The 17,947-nt window shown below is 48.8% G+C and overlaps 1 protein-coding gene across 1 annotated transcript; it reads right to left on the reverse strand.

Annotated features, from left to right (window-relative positions):
• Positions 1-629: 629 nt before the first annotated feature.
• On the reverse strand, positions 630-14,274 carry OASL (2'-5'-oligoadenylate synthetase like). The gene is made up of 6 exons (XM_027577403.2): positions 13,844-14,274; positions 10,436-10,718; positions 9,127-9,302; positions 5,970-6,211; positions 3,221-3,368; positions 630-1,663 (listed from the first exon to the last, which is right to left on the reverse strand). The coding sequence occupies exons 1-6, from the start codon at positions 14,027-14,029 to the stop codon at positions 1,163-1,165; spliced, it is 1,536 nt and encodes a 511-aa protein (XP_027433204.1). The 5' UTR covers positions 14,030-14,274; the 3' UTR covers positions 630-1,162.
• Between the last annotated feature and the right edge of the window lie 3,673 nt (positions 14,275-17,947).

Consider the following 17,947-nt stretch of genomic DNA (forward strand, 5'->3'; position numbering starts at 1 on the left):
TATTATCCATTTGTTCAGTAATTACCAAATTCTTCTAGGCATGAGAAACACCATAGGGAACTTGTTAAAATTTGGATTGTTGTGTCCGTCAAAAATTAACCAAAGGAAGGCGCCTGGGTGGCTCAGTCTTGGTTAAGCACTTGCCTTTGGCTCAGGTCATGATCCCAGGGTCCTGGGATCTCCCCGCCCCTTCCCCCGCCCGTTCGCCCGCCCTCCTCCTTCTGCCTCTGCTCCTCCCCCTCCTCCTGCGCAGGCCCTCCCCCTCTCTCTGACAAATAAATCAAATCTTTAAAAAATATATTTAAAAAGGAACCAGGGCAAGGGGAGGGGGGGAATGAAACTTTTTATTGGGTGAATGGAGTAAACCTGATCACATGAAGTCCTCTGATGATAGAGGTACTGTTCTTTTCCTAATGTCCTTGGACCGTTATGTACTGTTTGTGTGTGTGCATCGGGAGTTGAGAGAGTTGTTTTACGCTTCATCATCCTCCCTGTCCCTGACTTTGCCTCCCAACATCTCAGTTTCCCTGCAATCCTCATTTCCCAGAATTAGGCGGCTCAAATGATTCAGCAAGAATCACCAGGACAGCATTAGCACCCGTGGAAAGAGATTAAGACCATCCAAAAGAGAATAAACAAAGGTTATTTATTCCCAGCTTCCTATTGCAAGGGAGTCAGCCACTGTCTCCTGCAGACTGGCGGAGACTCCAAGCAAAAAGCTTTGTAGTGGAAAAAAGAGAAGGCTTCAGGTACGTCCTGATTGAAGCTGTCGGCATGGGGAAGCAGTAGGTGGCTAACTAGAAGCAGGGCGTCCTCACTGTGATTGGTTAGGGGGCTTATTTGGCTTTTTCTGGTTGGTTCTAAGTTGGAAGTGAGGTGGAATTAGGGAAAGCTGACAGTTAGTGACCAAGTCCTGACGATTCGGGGTTGACTGCTGCGGAGGTGGTGGTTTGGCTTCCCAGGCTGGGGGCTGCAGAGGTTGTGTGGGTCAGAATCCTGTCGTCCTATGTGGTCTGGCCATTGTCCTTTGTATACCAAGTGTCTCACATCCCTCCTCATTCTCCCACTGGCAGGGCTAGGCTAACTATGTACAAAGCTGGTGAAGACATGGCACCTCCCCAGGCGAGAGCTGGAAGAAGTGGTTGATATGCTGAGTCCTGGGTTAGCTGGGTGGAAATGGAAACATTTCAGCTTTCTTCTTGGAGAGGATAAGGGTGTCACTGTCCTGGATCCCATAGCTGTACAAAGACAACCAATCCTGCAGAACTTGACCTTGGAACTCTAGCTGCTGCTGCTTTCTGGGCAGCCCCTGCTTGTCTTCAATCTGCTGCTTCAGGCCCAGGATGAAGCTTTTGGGGTCAATGGCATAGGCACGGCTCCCCCCATCGGGATTCTTCACAAAGACCTGGATCTCGAGGGAGGTGGTCTCCACCAGACAGAGGCAAATGTTGAAGAAGATGCTGTAATCAGCCAAGGAGCACTGGCTACTGAGGAGCTGTCGCTTGCCACCAGGCTCCTGGAAGGACAGATGCTGCAGGCCCATGGAGTCCCGGGTCTGCCAGATCTTCTGTTGAACCTTCTTTATGGGCTCGTAAGGGTTCACCTTAAGGATCAAGTCTGAGTAACCCCACTGTTCTACTGTCACTTGGATGTCTCGTGCCCTCTGGAAGGGAGAGAAGAGGGAGAGGCGGTTATTCCACACTCCTCTGCCTGACGTGCGAAGGTTCCCCTCACCTGTCCCCATGTTTCTAACAGCAGCAGCAACACATTTGGGTTGTGCCGACCACCTTCCAGGCCCTGTACTGGGCGCCTGTCACACTCTTCTGAATGCCTTTCATTCTCACACCAGCCCTATGAGGTTGGTTCCTATTATCCCCTTGTACAGATGAGGAAATTGTGGTTGAGCAGGGTTAAGTGACTTACTGACCATCACAGAGGTAGGGAGGAGCATAGCAGGTATTTGAACCGAGGTCAGTCAGACTCCAAAGTCTGTTCTTCGCCACCACCAGAGGTCATGCTCAAGGGTCTGGGAGTCCCTGGTGGCTGAAGAACAGCACCTGGAAGGTGCTGGGGAGGGCAGGACCCCTAGCTGATCTTTTCCAGAAAGAATACAGGCCCAGAATTCCCATGTCTTCTGATGTTTCAAGATAAACATCTTTGCACAATGGTTTTTATATTCAGGAAAAATCCAGAGGCATATACTTTACAGTCTGTCTGTGGGCCTCACTTGGCTGGTGGGCCCCACAAAGACCTGGCCTGGGTGTAAATCCTGACTCTGCTCTTAGCGTGTGATTTTGGTTAATTCACGTAACCTCTCTGAGCCTCGGTTTCTTCATCTGTAAAACGGGGATGCTAACATTCAAGATAGTGATAATAAAAATACTTGACCTCTCTCTTTTACACACTTGTCCTGGGGCAAGTGCTTGACAAGTTATTAAGTACAATAGGAATAGGATAAAATTGATTATTATGATCTTTGACTGCACGGTAGGTTTGCCATTACATAATAATATTATTTAGCTTTTTTTTTTCCCTGAGTAATTCCCCTGGCAATTCTTTTCTTTTTTTTTTTTAAGATTTTTATTTACTTATTTGAGAGAGAGAGAATGAGAGATAGAGAGCACGAGAGGGAAGAGGGTCAGAGGGAGAAGCAGACTCCCTGCCGAGCAGGGAGCCCAATGCGGGACTCGATCCCGGGATTCCAGGATCATGACCTGAGCCGAAGGCAGTCGCTTAACCAACTGAGCCATCCAGGCGCCCCCCTGGCAATTATTTTCTTTCCAGCAGTTCCGTGCAAATTTGTTTCAAGGGCTTGCTTCCTACCAAAATCCAGTGAGTTCTTTGAGAGTAGGAGCCATGTTTGACTTCGGCACCACTGCTGCTTGTCCCTACCAGCCCCCAGTGCTGGCACAAAACAGCTGCTGAATTCACTTGCCTGGCCTTAGCTCATGTGCTCCGTGATCGGGAGCATGACCGATTCTCCAGTAGGTTATGGGAAAGAGAAAGAAAAAGGAGAACATGACTTTGAAAGGAAGCAATCTGAGGCTCAGAGGGTTGCAAAACGTCCCCAAGTTCACAGAGCTGCTGGGTGTTGCAGCCAGACCTGTCTGGCTGTAAAGCCTTGTTGGCGCCATCAACACAGAAGGTAAATAGGTAAATTCTGTGCAGTTACCTCCTTCTGAGCTTCAAGCCCCTGAAAGCCCCACAGAGGAGGCATTACCTTCATGGTCCAGCTGGGGACCGGGTTCTCCTTGTCGTCATAACAACAGTTCTGTTTCAGGCAGTGGCAGGCCCTCTGAGCGACTATGTCCCATCTGTACCCTTCGGCCACATTGTGGGTGGGGTCAGCTGGATCCAGGATGATGGGCCTGCAACACAGGGAGAGGGTGTTCCCAGGCTCTTTCCGGTCTGGAGGCCCGCAAGCCAGAAAGAAGCCTACTCAAGCAGTCATCTAATCAAACCACTGAGCATATGCTGGGTCCAGAGCCCCGGGGCCATCAGTCCAGGAGGGCCCAAGAACATTGCTGGAGAGGAACAGAAAGGGGATGATTATATTTGCAAGAATTCCTTTTCGGCATGTGGAGTGTTGAGATCCCCAAGGGCATGCTGTAGCCATAATAGATGCCCACTCAGGCAGGCGGCCTCTTAAGTCCAGGGCTTTTGTTTTGCTGAGCAGGACACATATGTAAGTTTGAGGCCAAGGCTGCTGAATTGCTTTGGATAATAGAAACACCACCACCACCAACTACTGATAGTTATTGAGGCACTGGGTCAAGCCCTGTGTGAATTAACCTGTTTTAATCCTTATAACAGTTCTTTTTTTTTTAAATTTTTTTTATTGTAATCCTTATAACAGTTCTAAGAGGGAGAGACTGTTGGTTTCTTTTTTTTTTTCTTTTTTAAAGATTTATTTATTTAAGAGAGAGAGAGAGAGTGAATGCATGAGCAGGGGGAGGGGTAGAGGAAGAGGGAAACAAGCAGACTCCTGCTGAGTGAGAGCCAGATGTGGGGTTCAATCCCAGGACCCTGAGATCATGACCTGAGCTGAAATCAAGAGTCGGATGCTTAACCGACTAAGCCACCCAGGCGCCCCGGGAGAGACTATTGTTATTGCTGTTACTGCTGTCCCCATTTCACAGATAAGGAAACTGAGGCACAGACTTCTCTAAGTTCTTACAGCCAGCAAATGGGTATTCTTTTTTTTTTTTTTTAAGATTTTATTTATTTATTTGACAGAGAAAGACAGCACAAGCAGGGGGAGCGGCAGGCAGAAGGAGAAGGAGAAGCAGGCTCCTCCGCAGAGCAGGGAGCCTGATGTGGGGCTCGATCCTGGGACCCTGGGATCATGACCTGAGCCAAAGGCACTCACTTAACCAACTGAGCCACCCAGGCGCCCCAGCAAATGGGTGTTCTTACCTATCTGGTCTGCTTCAGCAGAGAAAGTTTGGGCTCCCACCAAGTGTCTCTCTTATATATAAATGGTCAATTAATACTTAAAGAATATTGGCTTGAAGGGGGTCTAACAGCCTCTTTCGGTTGCTTGGGGTGACCACATGTGTTGGATGCCAAGCCCATGATTAAGACCTGGCTCTTGCCCCGCAGGAGCTTTTGGCTTAGGAGGAAGCTGTGATTTTTTTTCTATGACAGAATGTGACAGTTTACTACGGGAGTGTGCGGGACACACTGTAGGCTCTATGCTTGCTACTCCCAACATCCCTGCATCCCTGAAATAGCCCTGCCTGAAATAGGGGGCTGTCCTATAGGGTAAGATCACCTGACTCAAAGTGACCGGCCAGGCGACCCAACATGTAGGGCCTGGGCCCAATGAGTAGACTGGTTCCCTCTGGGGTTTGGACCAAGGATGATGGAGGTCCCTCATCAAAGAGAAGTAAGAGCGGAGCAGGGCAGGTGTGGGAGAGAAGCAGAGGCTTCTCAGAGGAAAGAGGGCATGTGGACCGTGAGAGGGAGTGGCAGAGGAAGGGGGTGTCTACAGGTTTGCCTCAGGTCCTGATGGTTTTCAACCTCAAATTTCTGGGCATCGTTATAATAAATCCTCTCTTCTTCAGGAGACTGGGTTTTTCTTCCTTGTTAAAAAAAAAAAAAAGGCCCAACATTCATACATTCTTGGGATATTGCTTGCACTGACCTAGAGCTTCTAATATAAAGAGTTGTCTCAGGTTGGGTTTCCCCAGAAGCAGATCCCAACAGAAGGATTTGAGTGCCAGTGGCTGACTCGGAAGGACAGGTCAGGAAGTACCAGTAAGGGAGTGGGAGAGGGAGACAGGAAGGGAAGAACACCGATGAAGGGTTTGTATTGAGGTGATTACCACTGTGGGCAACTGGAGGTTTGTCCACCAGCCTCCACCAGGCACTGGGGGAGGCTGAAAGCCCTCAGGCAAAGGGACGCAAGTGCTGACTGCTGGAAGTTGAGCCAGCCTCCACATAAATGGTGACGATCCAGAGGTTGGGGGTGGGTGCTGGTGCTACATAGAGCTACATGCGCTACAACAGTGAACATTTCTCCGGCATCTACCATAGACCAGACACCATAGGCCCTTTGCATATTTCTCTGAGCCTTACAACAGCCTGCATTACAGGTTCCACTTAACTCCTGTTTTGCAGATGGGGAGCTGAGGCTCACAGAGCTGAGAAAAAGGCAGAGCTGGGATGAAACCTGGCTCTCCGTGATTCCGCGTTTCCATGCTGTTGCTAGAATGCACCGAAATGGTCTTTTGGAAGCAAGAGAGCTAAGTAAGGTGGGGTTCCTTAAGGTGCAAGGAGACGGCTTACAGCCCTTCAGCCCACCCGGTGATTCTGAAAGGCGGCCAACTTAAGATGGATCCCGTGTTGGTTTGAGATGCCGGTACAGTTTTACTACTTGATAAAGCCCACCCATTAAATGTGATACCGCCTTTGCCTCTGGTCTTTCTGTTCTCTGTGACATGTGGCGGACACAGGGGCCCCAGTACCTGTCTCTTTTGAGCTGTTTTCTGACAAAATCCTTGATGACTGGGTTCTGGAATGTGTAGTACTTGGTCCAGTAGATGCAGAGGAACTTATACTCCTGGAGTAATTCCATCACTGTGGTGAAGCCTTTGTCCAGCCTGAAATTCTCTTTTTCCTGAGTACCCATCTCCCAGGCGTAGATGGTCAGCAGCTCGAGGGCATAGTCAGGGGGCAGCGCAGCCCTGGGGCACTTGGCTTTCACGTACTGTTGAAAGAGACAGGAGAGACCCCAAGATCCTGTGTCAGGATCGCTCTGGATGGACCAGAAACTGGAAAATTTCCAACTTCTTGTTTCAGCTCTGCCGCCTGCTGACTGTATGATCTTGGCCACTCACTTTCCCTCTCTGGCCCTAAATGGTTTCCCTGTTTTAGAATTAAGGGGCAGGGCGCCTGGGTGGCTCGGTCGGTTAAGCGTCTGCCTTTGGCTCAGGTCATGATCCCAGAGTCCTGGGATTGAGTCCTGGGATCAAGTCCTGGGATCGAGCCCTGCATCGGGCTCCCTGCTTCTCCCTCTCCCACTCCCCCTGCTTGTGTTCCCTCTCTCGCTGTCTCTCTCTGTCAAATAAATAAAATCTTTAAAAAAATAGAAGTAAGGGGCTCAGTTGGTCCAGTGGGTTTCAAACTATTCTTTTTTTTTTTTTTAAGATTTTATTTTTAAGCAACCTTTGCACCCAATGTTGGGCTCCAACCCACAACTCCAAGAGCAAGAGTTGCACTCTCCACCAACAGGTGCCCCACAAAGTGTGCACACCATAACTCCTGGAATCGACTTATGAAGAGGTATCCCAAAGAGTGAGGCCAAGCAGCCCCGTTTCTATCAGTTTTACTGTACTGGGCTTCTGAAAGAGTTCCTTTAAAGAAAAGTCTTCTTAGCTGATAGAAAAAAAGAGGGGTGGGAGGCTCCCTATAGAACTTGGCAATAGCTGAGATTCTGTGGGGAACACAAAGTGCTCTAGGAAGCATTTCTTTCTTCTCCATTGTATAGTAGCCATGCTGTTTGGATGGGATTACCACCCCCCTCAACTCCAGGGTGGATCCTGACCCAACAGGGTCCTCAGCATAAATCTATTCTCCTCGCTAAGTGATTAGTTCAAGAGAAGCTTGTGACATACGCTGGCTAAACTTGAGTGAAGCCCAGTTCTTTGGTTTGGTGGCCGAAAGAAGAGAAATCTCCTGTGTGTGGATGGGAGGGCAGGAATAGCTGTGGCCATTTTGCCATCATGAGGTTAAACCGGCCTGAAGTCCAAGGTAACAGAGAGAGAGAGAACCCAGGGTATTATAGGGAAACAGGCCTGGACATCCCACCAAACAGTGCCTGAAGCCCCCTTCCCACCGTTACGGGTTTTCACACACAAGCTGATAATTGTCCTTATTGTTTAAGTCAGTTTGAGTTGGTTTTTCTCTTACTTGCAAAAGAAAGCATTTTAACTGATACCAGTCACTTCTTTTTTTTTTTTTTTTTTTCTAAGATTTTATTTATTTGACAGAGAGAGAGATAGCGAGAGCAGGAACACAAGCAGGGGGAGTGGGAGAGGGAGAAGCAGTCTTCCTGCTGAGCAGAGAGCCCGATGCGAGGCTCGATCCCAGGACCCTGGGATCATGACCTGAGCCGAAGGCAGATGCCCAACGACTGAGCCACCCAGGTGCCCCAATACCAGTCACTTCTTGTCTAAAGAATCTTTCTAGGTGCGCCTGCGTAGGTCAGTTGGTTAAGCGGCGGACTCTTAATTTTGGCTCAGGTCATGGTCTCAGGGTCGTGAGACTGAGCTCCACGTTGGGCTCCGCGCTCAGTGGGGAGTCTACTTGAGATTCTTTCCCTCTGACCCTCTGCCACGAATGCATACGTGCGCGCTCTCTCTCTCTCCCAATCAATCAATCTTTTAAAAAAGAGAGAGAGAAACCATATGTGATCAAATTTTTGTTTTAAGGAGGAGGCTTGAACAGAAACAGAAGGGAGGATTCTGGAAGCAAAGCTGATATATTGTCCTGTGGACATTACAAAAAAAAGGTGCCTATCATCTGTAGGAAGAAAACACTTTGCACTCTTAAACAGATGAAGCAAGCAAATGAATCATTCTGTGGGGTTCTCGGTCTCCAAAGCCACAAAACCTCGCATCATTTTCTGTAAGTGATTGACTTACCAACAAAACCAGTTTTATTCTTGGCTTTGGCAATACTGATGTCTGAAGATATATCACAACCTTGGTTGATGTGATAATCGTGTAAGAAGAAAATGGCTCTTTCCCCCACCACAAACAGAGTAACTGTAAACTTATTAACCTCGGAAATTTTCTGATTTTGTTTTTTTAAAGATTTATTTATTTATTTTAGAGAGAGAGACAGAGAGAGAGTGGGGGGGGGAGGCGCAGAGGGAGACTGAGAGAGAGAATCCCCAAGCAGACTCCCCACTGAGTGCGGGGCTCCACGCTGGGCTCGACCCCAGGACCCTGAGATCATGACCTAAGCTGAAATCAAGAGTTGGGCGCTTAACAGATTAAGCCACCCAGGTACCGCTGCTTTTTTTTTTTATATATATATATAAGAAAGCGTTTTTTTCTCCCCCTTTCTAACTTTTGGGTTTGTTTCTGAGTCTTCCTTTCATAAGTTTAGATGACTTTGTTCACGGGATATTTTGCACTATACTTGGTACCATGCGAGCCATCACATGTGAAGTCTGAAAATTAGCTGTTACGGATATATTCACTTGGTAATGATCATGATAGGAACACAGCTATTTGTGGGCGAAACTGGTGTGGATGCAATTAACGGAAACTTTGCTCTTGTTAGTCCTTAACCAGCTGACATTAACTAACATCCGGAGAACCCAGTGAAGTCGATGCTCGCCAGTATAGACCAAAACTCGGGTGTTACCAACCCTTGTGTCCTGGGAAATATTGTCTATTCCTTACTTTTCTCCTTCCTTCTCTTTTCCTCTTCCACCTCCTCCACCTTCTCCGCTATTTCACTTTACAGTTTAAATGATTAGCATTTTCCGCCCCCTCCCCCACTACCATCTTCTCGCTTGATGCAGGTCCCTGGGATGGCAAATCAGGCCCAGGCCTTCTCTTCCCCACCTTTTGCCAGCGCCCCCTCGTGCCCCCATCCTGGCAGCGCCCTCACCTGTAGGTACCAGTGCTTTACTAGCCGGAGGAGGCTCTTCAGCTTGGTTGGCCGATGTTTCACGAAGTTTCTCTGCAGCTCGCTGAAGGATGGGGAGAAATTTCCAGGGTAACCGTGGGCCTCAATCAGACTCACATAGACCTCAGGCTGTGGCTGAGAGCTGGAAACAGAAGGCTCTGGGGTGGGAGGGAGCAAACGTAGAGAGTGGGGGGTTTAGGAAGCTCCAGGTTGATAAGTGGGGGGGGTGCAGAGCCTGCTAGTTCATTGGATTGTCTCCCCACGGAAACCGGACACCTCACAGTTTAAGAGAATCAAGGTTTGCCTTACTTGATCGTCCTTCTGGAAAACCGAAAGTGGGCTTGCCATTCCCCAGGCCACTCAAGGACTGTTGTCCTCTCTCAAAGTCCCCAACACCCCAAGTTTCCCTTAATGTCTGTTTGGAATTTCTTTCTCAGTGAGTGATTCCAACCTCCTGACACCAGGAGCAGAGAAGCAGGTCTAGATAAGAGAGCTGGACCCCCAAGTGCATTTGCTGAAGGGTATGCCTCCGTGGCATGCATCACTAATGCATCCAGGCACTCTCTTTCTTACCCAAGTGGGATCCCAGTTCTGCCACCTTCTCTACAAGGCCGATCCTGGCAGCCACTCTAGGTACGAGAAGCTGGCACAAGATGACACCTGATCCATCTGGGGTTGTAGCTCATACTGTTTACTCCAAACACTGAGGGCTCTTTGCCTGAGGACGAACCCAGCCAAGGGTGATGGGAAATTGGGGAATAAACATCCTACTTGGGATTCGGTTGAGGGGTACTCTGCGCTGTCACCTAGAGTTCTCCAGGGGCACGAAGCCCAGTGACTCGTGATGGTGACCTTGTGATGCTTCCTCCCTTCCTTGTCTCTCTCCCCTACTTCCCGCTCAGCATTTCCTGGGACTGCTTATCCTCACACCCTTGTCTCAGGCTCTGCTTCTGGAAAAGCCCAAACAATGACAGGCCACAGCACCCGAGATAAATGCCACAGAAGGGACCCCAGGCTCTCCTTCTAACACCTTCCCCTCCGCCGGTCTCATCTCCTCTTGCGATCATATATTTATCCACGTGATTCTTTGATAAGTGTTTCCCAAGTTGAGTGACACAACAGCCCGAGTTGGGCCAGTCCCATGTCCTGTGGTCGCCAAGCCCCCAACTCAGGACGTGTGTCGAACAGATAACTGCAGGGGTCTGCATGTGGCCGTGAAAGAGAAGTGAGGGAGTTCAGGCCTCCCTGGGATGGCAAGTGTGTGAGTCTGATGGGCTTCCCCTCCCCTTACCGAGGGCCCTGTAGGCAGGTATGATGGTGACAGTGATGGGCTCCGCAGTCCCCCTGGTCTGGATGGTGAAGACCAGAGCATCGGGGACTCCCTGGACGATTTCCACATCCTCGAGCCCAAGGGCCAGCAGATCCTGGCAATACCACAGCTTTGTCCGTATCAGATTCAGAATGGCTTGGTGCTGCTTGGCCTCTTGCTGGAAGCTGTGGAAACAGCTCAGGAACACCACCAGGTCCACCTCCAAGCTGTTCCTGAGTGCTGTGCCGTTCCCGAAGGAGCCTACCTGTGGAACACAGAGCCCCGTCACGTGCCCCTGCCTGTGCCAAGGGATCCCTGATGCTCTTTATGTGAATTATCCCATCCAGTGCTCCCACAAGGGTAGGTGGGTGGTACCAGCATCCCCTCTTTACAGGCGAGAAAACTGGGATTTCAAAAGAAGTCACTCACCCAGTGTCACACACAGTACCCAGCAGAGCCTGGGTTTGAACTCAGGCAGCCTGACTCCAAATCTAGGCAGCCTGACGCCAGAGCCCAAGCTCCTTATTTATGACATTGTATTGCTTCTGAGATGGGGTGTCCTCACCTGCAGGGTGATGCCTCCTCCAAGAAACCGCTGGTGCCTACTCCACAGGGTATTCTGAGCATTCCGTGCATCTGAATCATTTCATGACATTAAAACGTGGGGAGCAGGATTGCCTGGTGGATAAGGGCCATGGGGCAGCCTGACTTTGACCGTGATACTTGCCCTTGTTTCTCAGCTGTGACCCTTAATCGTGAGCCCTAATTCCTCATCTGCGAGATGAGAGTAACCACGGAACACGAGTCATTAGGTTCTTGCGAGGGTTGGGTAAGAGAAGGTGTGCTGGGGGCTTGCCATGTGCCTGGCATGCAGGTAGTCAGCCATGTATCTCTCGTCCTCTTCTTTGTCTCATTGACTTAGATCATCCCTGCTCTGCCTGGGATTCAGTTTCCCCATCTGGATGGAAGGAGCCTGAGCTGGATTATTTGGAAGTGGTCTATTTGATGTTCTGAGAGTCTAGACCTGCTCTCCAGCCCCTCTTGTCTCTGGTATACAAAGCTCTGTGGCCTCCTGTCTTTCTCACCCCAGGTTGGGAGATGGACTTGCTAGCGATGGCCCAGACCTCAGGGTGGCTACCTCTCCTGGCAGGTGGATTGATTATATGACTATGGGTCATATCATGGGTTGAACACTCACGGTGTCTGGCACTATTGAAGGCCCTTTATGCACACAATATCTTTTAACCCTAACACCCACCACTGACTGAGGTGGGGACTAGTGTAATTGTTCCCAGTGTACAGATAAGAAAGCTGAGGCAGTAGATTCAGGGCCAGGAGGCATAGTCATAATCAGATAAAGGGTCAGAAGACAAGGTGTGGTTCTTCTACCTCTTTCTTTCCCAGGCCCCAAGTCCCTGAGCCAGGCCCTGGTTCTGAGGAGGAGAAGTCTGCCATCTTTTCTTTCCCCTTCCTTTTGCATTCTCTTTCTGTACCTTCATTGGGCCCCAACATTTCTGCCCCATTTGGCAGGGCTGGGGATGGAACCCTGTGTGTGGATGAAGGGCACATCCCCCTGAAAGCTGTGCCTAGACTTCCTGCCTTTTTCAATGAAGACCCAGGTGGAGAAGAAAGAACATTCTAGAGTAAGTTTCACGACTTGCTCCAACCCAAATCTATTTAAACCCGACTCATTCAAGGATAAGCACTCATACATGTGAACCGGCCCAGCTCACCGGGTTTATGTGGGGGTGGGAAGAGGGTTTAGAACCTGAATAAGGCATTTTTTTCTCCTCTACCATTGCTTTGGGGGTGTGTCTTTTATTTTATGGTTTTGGTGAAGGGGGAAGTGGCTATGGTCTGCAGGCAGAATTTGAGGGCTGGGTAAATACCACTTCCTGTCATCGAAACTGATTCTGTCGGTACCATCCTCCAGTCTCTGGACTTCCCCCTTTTCATCCACTTCACCTTCAGGATTGTTAGGGGTGGGGTGGGCTGGGAGTGTCTGCTGGACTCAGAGCAAGAATTTATAACAATGCTTTTGTTTGGCGCATTTACCATGTGCTAATCTTTTAGCCTACATTGACAAGGCTTTTGCTGGACAAGGAAGAAAAGATGATGATGATGATGATGAGACAGAAGGTTTGAGAGATAAGAGGAGTCTAAGATCACACAGTTGGGAAGGAAAGAAGTCAAGGTTCAAACCCTTGTCTGTCTGAATCCTATGGCCTCAGGCTCTAGGTGCTGGGGGTGGGCGTAAAGAAGGGCTGGGGACCTGAGATTTCTAAATCCTTCCCTGAGGTGGCTGGCCCTGCAGAGAGAACTAGAGCACTGGGATGGGAGTCAGGCACCCTAATTCTAGTCCTGCCTTTGCCACTAGCTCACTGTGTGAACTTGGGACATCTCTCACCACCTTTTGCTTCAGTTTCCTTAATGTTTAAACGAAGGGATGGCTAAGACTGTCTGACCCTCTAGGGCCTTTCTAGCTTTGAACCCCTTGAATTTTGACTCTAGCTAGGACAAGCAGCAGCAGAAGGAAGGGTGTGGGGGAAAAATCAGTGGGGGAAACCTAGAGCACTGGCTGTGGAATAGATAGATCCTGGTTCAAATCCCAGGTCCACCACTAGCTGTGTGACCTTGGACAAGTCACCTTACCTCTCTGAGCTTCCATTAAAGAAACCTTCTTCTAATAAAAAACTTAAAACATAGAAAAATAGGAAAAGACTCCAATGAGCACTCATAAACCCAGCCAGTTAGATTCAACAAGTTTAAACTCCTTGCCACATTTGCTTCATCAAAACCACCTTAGAGTAATTACAGATACTAAGGAACTTTGTCTCTGAATACTTTAGCATTTGTATCCAGCCAAAGAGAGCATTTCCCCCTTGCCATAACCACAAAATTATTACACGTAACAAAATCAACAATGACTGCCTTCTATCATCTAATATCCAGGCCATGTTAAAATTTCCCTACTTGTCCCCAAACTGCATTTTGTGGATGGTCTATTCACACCAGGATTGAATCAGAGACCTTGCACTGCATTTGGTCATTACGAATCCTAAGGCTCCAAACCTCCATTTTGCTCATCTGTAAAATGGGAAAAGGATGGTGCCTACCTCACAAGGTGCATGAATTAGAGCTAGTGTATGTTAAGGGGTGAGGCTAGTGCATCCCAGAAAAGCGAACTATTATCATGAGTTTCCTTACCAGTCTTGTTCCGCTTAAGGCAGCAGTAGGGTAGGGGGCAGGCAGCTAGGTGGGGTGCCCTGACATGTCAGCAGCATGGGCTAAGGATAATGAGGCAAGAGGTCCCCAGCATCCTCTGGGACGAGGACTCTCATGCTGCCTTTTGCCTGGCCCTGCTCTGGGGATGGAGGGGACGGATCTCACCTTGAGCACCTTGAGCACCTGCACCTTCTGGACCAGTCCACAATCCCCCTCAAATTTCTCTTCCCTCAGGAATTTTTGCACGGTCCACACAGCCTCCAGAACCTCTTCTTTCTGCTCCCGGTGGGGCTGCAGCCACTGAGCCACGAAGGAGTCCAGCCTGGAGGCAGGGGTGCCATAGAGCTCCATGGTCAAAGCCTTCTCTGAGCCAGAGGACCACTGCGGCACAGATATATAGCCACACACCTACCCAGCTCCCTGCGCACCCACTTCTTTAAGGGGGCTCCTCCTCAGCTGACTGCCAGCACCCTGGGGGGCAAAGGGGCCAGAGTGAAGAGGAAACCAGGAAGCAACTGGGCTGACCTGGGTTCCTCTTCTTGGAGACCCTTTGCTGCGGCAGGGGCACTGAGGGACACTGAGTCCAGCTGGGAGTTCTGGAGCCACCTTAACAAGCTTGGCTCCCAGCTTAATCTTTTTGCTATCAGTTTCGATTCTCAGCTTTAGTTTTCCTTTGATGACGTCTGGAAACTGAAATTGGCTTGAGTTTGGCCCTAGAGGAGGTGACGCTCCCAGTAGGTCAGAGTGGGATGGTATTCATCAAACCAGTCACCCCACTTTGTCATATGAAACTGAGGCTCAGAGAGACGGGGACTTGCCCATGGTCGATAAAGTTGAGAAGAGGGAAGCCAAGAGTCCGGAGTCCCGTAGAACAGACTTTCTTTTCTTTTTTTTTTTTTTTTTAAAGATTTTATTTATTTATCAGAGAGAGAGAGAGACAGAGGCAGGCAGAGGGAGAAGCGGGCTCCTTGCTCAGCAAGGAGCCTGATGTGGGACTCGATCCCAGGACCCTGGGATCATGACCTGAGCCGAAGGCAGGCGCTTAACCGACTGAGCCACCCAGGCATCCCTAGAACAGACTTTCAATTCCAGTCTGCCCTTTGCCACACTCTTAACTTCTCTGACCCTCCCATAATTTATCCATAAAAATGGGGTTAGTAATGATACCCTACCCCATAGGTTCTTGTCCAGATTAAGCATGAGAACACTGAGCACAGAAAGCCCTCAATAAATGCAAATACTATTATTCATTCATTAAATACCTATTGAGCACCCGCTAGGTGCCAATGTGTTAAAAAGACAAAATTAGACGTGGTTCCTATCCCAAGGGTCTCTCAGAACAGTAGAGGAGACAGACAAGAGACTCTGAGAGTCCAGTGTGAGCCTTAAAAGACTGAGGATCTGGCCAGGAGGAAGAGGAGGGCAGACCACAGGCAGAGTAGAAGTTTGAATGATCTTGGTGTGTGCCCAGGGATTCCGTTGTCAAATATGCATCAGCACAGAAGGTAAGGAGGAGAGAGGTGAGAGATGTGCCTGGACAGGTGAGCAGGGGTTGAATATTAAAGTGCCATCATTCATTCATTCAACAAGTATTTATTGAGTAGCTACTATGTGCCAGGCAGGTGCTGGGGATACAGCAGCAAATAGACAAAAATCCCTGCCTGCAGAGGCCTTACATTCTGATGGTGGAGACAGACCATAAACAGGATAAGTCAAATTGTAGTAAATAAGATGGTGAGAAGTGCTAAGCAGAAAAAATAAAGCAGGGCAAGAGGTTAAGATATATGGTGTGTATGTGTGTGTGCGCGTGTGCGTGTGTGTGTAGGATTATTTAGATGTTCAGTCTCAAATAAGGTGATTAGAAAGGCCTGAAAAGGAGATATTTGAGCAAAGACATGAAGGAGGCGAAGTGAGCCTTGTGTATGCCGGAGGGAAGACGATAATTCATGGCAGAAGGAGCAGCAAGTGCAAAGGTCCTGTGGCATCAGGGTTGCCTGGTGGGTTTGAGGAATAACAGCATGGCTGGAATGGGATGACCAAAGGGAAAGAGTGTGAGGAGATGAGGTTTAAATGGTAACACGTTGGGGGGCAAATAGTGTAGGATCTTGAAGACCCTTAATTAAGACTGACTTTTACTCTGAATGAAATGGGGAGCCATTGGAGAGTTTCAAGCAGAGGAGTGAAATGGCCTGACTTTCATTTTAATGAGATCACACTGGCTGTGGGGTGGCGGGGGGGGGGGGAGTTTAGATTAAAAGCAGAGGTTGGCGGTGGAGGTGAGAGGGGAGCAGGAGCTCAGTTAAGAAGCTACTGCAATAGTCCCAACAGGGGGCACCTGCGTGGCTCAGTTGGTGAAGCATCTGCCTTCAGCTCAGGTTATGATCTCGGAGTCCTGGGCTCGAGCCCCATGTCAGGCACCCTGTTCAGTGGGGACCCTGCTTCTCCCTCGCCCTCTGCCCCTCCCCCACCCCCTCCTCGTGCTCTCTCTCTCAAATAAATAAACAAAATCTTAAAAAAAAAAAACAGTCCCAACAGGAGATCTGGCAGCTTGGATCAGGATGGTAGTGGTGCAGGTGGGGAGAAGTTGTATGATTTAATTTTTTTATCATGGAAAATTTCAAACATAACAAAAGTGGAATAATAAAAGGAACCTCTGTGGATCATCACACAGCCTCCACAATTATCAAACTGAGTAAGGAAGTGGTTAAGGTCTAGGTAGGGAGAGACAGGGAGTCCCTGACTAGGCTCTGAGACTATTCCTGGCAGGCAGAAGCTCTAAGACAAGGTGAACCAGAGGTAAGGGAACCGAGCAGACCACCTGGCCCCAGATGTTAGCGAGTAAGTTTCTTTGGCCGCTACAGTGTAATTACAGAAAATGACCAGATCTCAAAGAAATAAGTCATGAAGGGTGTTATCAATAGTCCTTGCTCAACCCAAGACGGCCCAAGAATCTCAAGGCCACAAGCTTCCTGGTCAAGTTTTCAATAAAAGACCAGCCCTAAAAACCCTCAGTGGCAACCGATGTGGGACCCCTCTCACTTCTGAGAACTTTTTCTTTCTGTTCCTGCTCTCACCTTCACTTAAACTTTCACTTCACTTCAACCTTCTGTGTCCGTGAGATTCATTCTTCAACTCGGTGAGACAAGAACCCAGCAATCCTGCAACAAAACTGCAGACAATCTTTCAATTATACTCACATCCACATCTCATCTCCTCTCCCGTGTTATTTAAGCGTGAATCCTAGACATCACATCATTTCACTGCTTCTATTTTGAATACAAACAGGTCTTGCTAATGGATAGAATACGACGTGAGGCCAAGACTGGACTCAAGGACCACTCCGAGGCTTTGGTCTTGACGACTGCAGGGATGGAATTGTCCCTAAGTGAGACAGGAAGGAAAGACTGGGAAGGGCGCAGTGTAGAATACCTCTAAGCCTCAGTATTCTCATCTGTAAAAAGGGAGGGAGGGCGTCATTCCTACTCTTCCCCCTAAGTTTCTGGGCAGCTGTGAGGACAGGAATCCAATGACATCGTGTGGATAGAGACTCTTGGTGTCAATGCCATGCAGATGCACGGAATTATTAATTTACTGAGGAATAGAAAAAAAATAATTTTATTGAGTTGCAGAAGCAGATCTTAGTCAAGGCTTTTGGGGCAAAAAAAATATACCCCACCTACTCACATTCACTCAATGAGTAGGTGTTCATTCAATTTAGGTTGATGAAAGGATATAGGGGAATTTGATTTTTTAAAAAGCAGGCAGGTGTAACAGCACCTTGCAGCGTCTCTCCCTGGAGCTGTGTGAGCGCTTCTGATTCTCTCTTGCTTTGCGTGGCTCCATTCTCTGTGCGAGGGGAGGTCTTTTTACTCATATGTACACTTGAGCTTGGGCTGCTCTCTTCCGACCGCATTTCTGCTTAGACATTCACCCTCATTTAACTATACCGGGAACTGCTGTACTTGGTCCCACCCCCCAGGGCTCAAAATCTGATAGGCTAAGTAAAACCAATAGATGGAGTCTACGCTTGGTCAGCTGATCGCTCTTGGTCCAATTCGGTTTGGACAGATGAGTGATGCTTTTGGGTCGGAGCATAGCCTGTTGTACCCACTACAGCATGGGGTGTATATGGGTGAGTGTGGGCAATCAAAGAATGAGACATAGCAGGGGTCATCCCAAACCATGTGGTCTCCAAAATAGCATTGGACCGAGACCCTCACAAAGACAATAGGGAAGAATTCAAAGTCATTCTTTGGTTCATTCATTTCC

The sequence above is a fragment of the Zalophus californianus genome, chromosome 14, assembly GCF_009762305.2.
Source record: "Zalophus californianus isolate mZalCal1 chromosome 14, mZalCal1.pri.v2, whole genome shotgun sequence".
Classification (NCBI taxonomy): Eukaryota; Metazoa; Chordata; class Mammalia; order Carnivora; family Otariidae; genus Zalophus; species Zalophus californianus.

Coding starts and splice junctions, on each gene's coding strand:
- OASL (XM_027577403.2), bottom strand. CDS start 14,029: ATGGAGCTCTATGGCACCCCTGCCTCCAGGCTGGACTCCTTCGTGGCT. Junction 9,303..10,435: donor ACCTGCCTACAGGGCCCTCG/GTAAGGGGAGGG, acceptor CTCCCACCCCAG/AGCCTTCTGTTTCCAGCTCT. Junction 1,664..3,220: donor TCCCCAGCTGGACCATGAAG/GTAATGCCTCCT, acceptor TCTCCCTTCCAG/AGGGCACGAGACATCCAAGT.